The sequence below is a fragment of the Nematostella vectensis genome, chromosome 9 (genome assembly GCF_932526225.1).
Source record: "Nematostella vectensis chromosome 9, jaNemVect1.1, whole genome shotgun sequence".
NCBI classification, from domain to species: Eukaryota; Metazoa; Cnidaria; class Anthozoa; order Actiniaria; family Edwardsiidae; genus Nematostella; species Nematostella vectensis.
This window is the reverse complement of record NC_064042.1, coordinates 15,580,789-15,583,149: the sequence shown is the minus strand read 5'-3', so window position 1 is coordinate 15,583,149 and position 2,361 is coordinate 15,580,789. Positions and strand designations below refer to the sequence as shown.

The 2,361-nt window shown below is 42.1% G+C and overlaps 1 protein-coding gene across 1 annotated transcript; it reads right to left on the bottom strand.

Moving 5' to 3' along the window:
* Positions 1-726: 726 nt before the first annotated feature.
* On the bottom strand, positions 727-2,005 carry LOC125572428. The gene is made up of 2 exons (XM_048732932.1): positions 1,442-2,005; positions 727-1,269 (listed from the first exon to the last, which is right to left on the bottom strand). The coding sequence occupies exons 1-2, from the start codon at positions 2,003-2,005 to the stop codon at positions 727-729; spliced, it is 1,107 nt and encodes a 368-aa protein (XP_048588889.1).
* Positions 2,006-2,361: the final 356 nt, after the last annotated feature.

The window sequence follows — 2,361 nt, the reverse complement described above, 5'->3', positions numbered from 1 at the left end:
GGTACCAGGCTTGGTTGCTATATCTAAGAATTGAGGCCGGAGATCTTTGGCTGTCTGCCGCGTAGAGGAGTCTCTGCATCTCGACCAAGGTGTCAATGGCAGCCATGGCTTTCTTGGACATGATATTGGACTGGTGTGCCACCCCAGCAGTTTTGATAAGGGCTTCCCTTTGGTCCACACATCTCTTGCTGTCTTTCCCTGCCAGACTGAGTGTGATTGTCTCCTCTATCAAAGCCTTTTCTTCACCCATCAGATGGCTTGGAAATTCAGCAAAGAAATTTGCAATATGATTGCCAAGATCATGAAGAGGCTCGCATGGTATGACTTCATAAGATTCTAGATTAAGGTTGGTCAGGGATTCTGTTGGGGTATTAAAGAGAAGTGCAGGCACTCTTTGTTTTCCTTTCATTTCTTCAGTGAGTAGTTTCTGCATCTCCATTTTCGTTTTTCCTTCATAAATGCCCCTTGATGCCAGTTCCTTTTCAAGCTCTTCTTTTTTCAGACCTTCCAGTGGTTTAGCTTTTTTCTGTTTTGATTTAGAGAGGGAGACGGTCCCCCGAAGAATTGCCTGCTGTCTCTCAGTAAGGGATATGGCCTCCAAATTCAGAGTGTAGGCCAAGTCACTGGTCATGTCACAGTGTACTTCACAGGTAGAACAGAAGTAGTTTCCTCCTTTCTGTTGTCCTGTCTCAAAAGCTCGCAATGGAGAGTCTCCCTGACAAAACCTCATGATATCAGTGTATGAAATACTGTTGTCATCACACAGCTCTCTGACACATTGGAGCCTTGTCTCCGAATATAATAAAAGCTCATGGTCAGAGCTCCCACATTTTGCAATAAAATGTAGCTCTGGTTCTTCAACCAGCATTTGCACATTAACCCGTCTTCCATATTTTGCAGCATACTCCTCATCTGTAAGGAACACTGCCTTGTCATAAAGACAGGTCTAAGGCACACCAGATATCCAGAGTTAGCAACTGTTGAGTTATCTAGCCATACCATCAGATGCCTTGTTCTTTCATGGCTTTTTAGCTTCTCCCTCATGTCTGGGACTGCCATACCATCCACATACTCGTTGATCTGCAAAAGCCTTGTTCTTAGCTGTTCTGCTGTAAGCTCTGCTATTCCTTCCTCTGTTGTCCCCCGGAGAAACTTCTCCTGTTTTTTTAACATTGTCCTTCGGATATTGGCAAGGGGCATTTTTCTACCATCAGTATAGACATCCTCTTTTTTTATTTTCAGATCCTTTGTAAGGATAAGCTTTTCATACTGAAAAACAAAAAGAATATGCAATTAATTTCTTCAGATAAAAGACATTGGAGACATATTGTAGAGACATTGACAATCTAGTTCATGTACTGAAATTGTTTTTGTTTTTATATCAATCTGACAATTGCCTCTAACACAATAGCCCTGCAAAGAGTTATTTTTAACTGCCTACCTTTCGTGGTACAATCCGTTCTCCTATACTGTACTCCTTTGTGTGGATCTTCTGCAATAGCTGTGCTTTCAGTGTTTTCTTGTCTGGCTCACAGGGTATGCTGATCTCTCCCCCGTGCCCTCTCCTTTTCCTTCTTCTAATTACTGGATCCATGGGGTTTTTGCGTTTGGTACTAAACCGGTCAACATCTACTCCGTTTCTCACTAGCCACTCCTTCACAATCTGTCCACCGTTAAGTGCAACTTGTCCACTGCTGTCTGTCACATTATACTTCCTAGCTAGAGCACTGTAATTGATAAGGTGACCACCCTGGTATGCCTCAACCTCTGCTTTAAGCCCGGCCTTGTCCCATCCCATCCTCTCCATGTCCCCGGTGTGGTCTTTTTTTCTCTTTTTCTTGTTAGGCTCATCCATTCTTTCTCTTGCAGTGTTTGCTGGCTCAAACGACAATGCTCTACGCCCACGCTCCCATCCTCTTATGGACTGTCCACTTCCATAACATCTAATAATTAATTGGTATGTTGTAATTAATATCCCAATAAAACTATAGAAAATTGGACTCATTGATTTTTTTTTTCACTTCCCATCAAAATTTCTCCCAAAGTTTTCTTTCAAATTTAAATAATTGAGCTCACCTCAAAAATGCAGTCTCTTTCATTTGATTTTCTACATTTTCTTTTGATGAAGTGTAAATGCGGCGTCGTTCATTTCTCTTGTCATTTTCAGTTTTGTGTTGCAAGTTTATCCCTGGAACAGATGACAGGGCACTGGCAAGTGAACACTGGTACTGTTCTTGGAAACTTTCCTCATATTGCTCAAAGAGAGCTTTTGCAACATTTGTAGCATCACGTTTTCGTGCTTTTACAGTAGGGGTTGCATTTCGCAGACGCTCAGCCTCGTTGTTAGCGGCAAATATAATA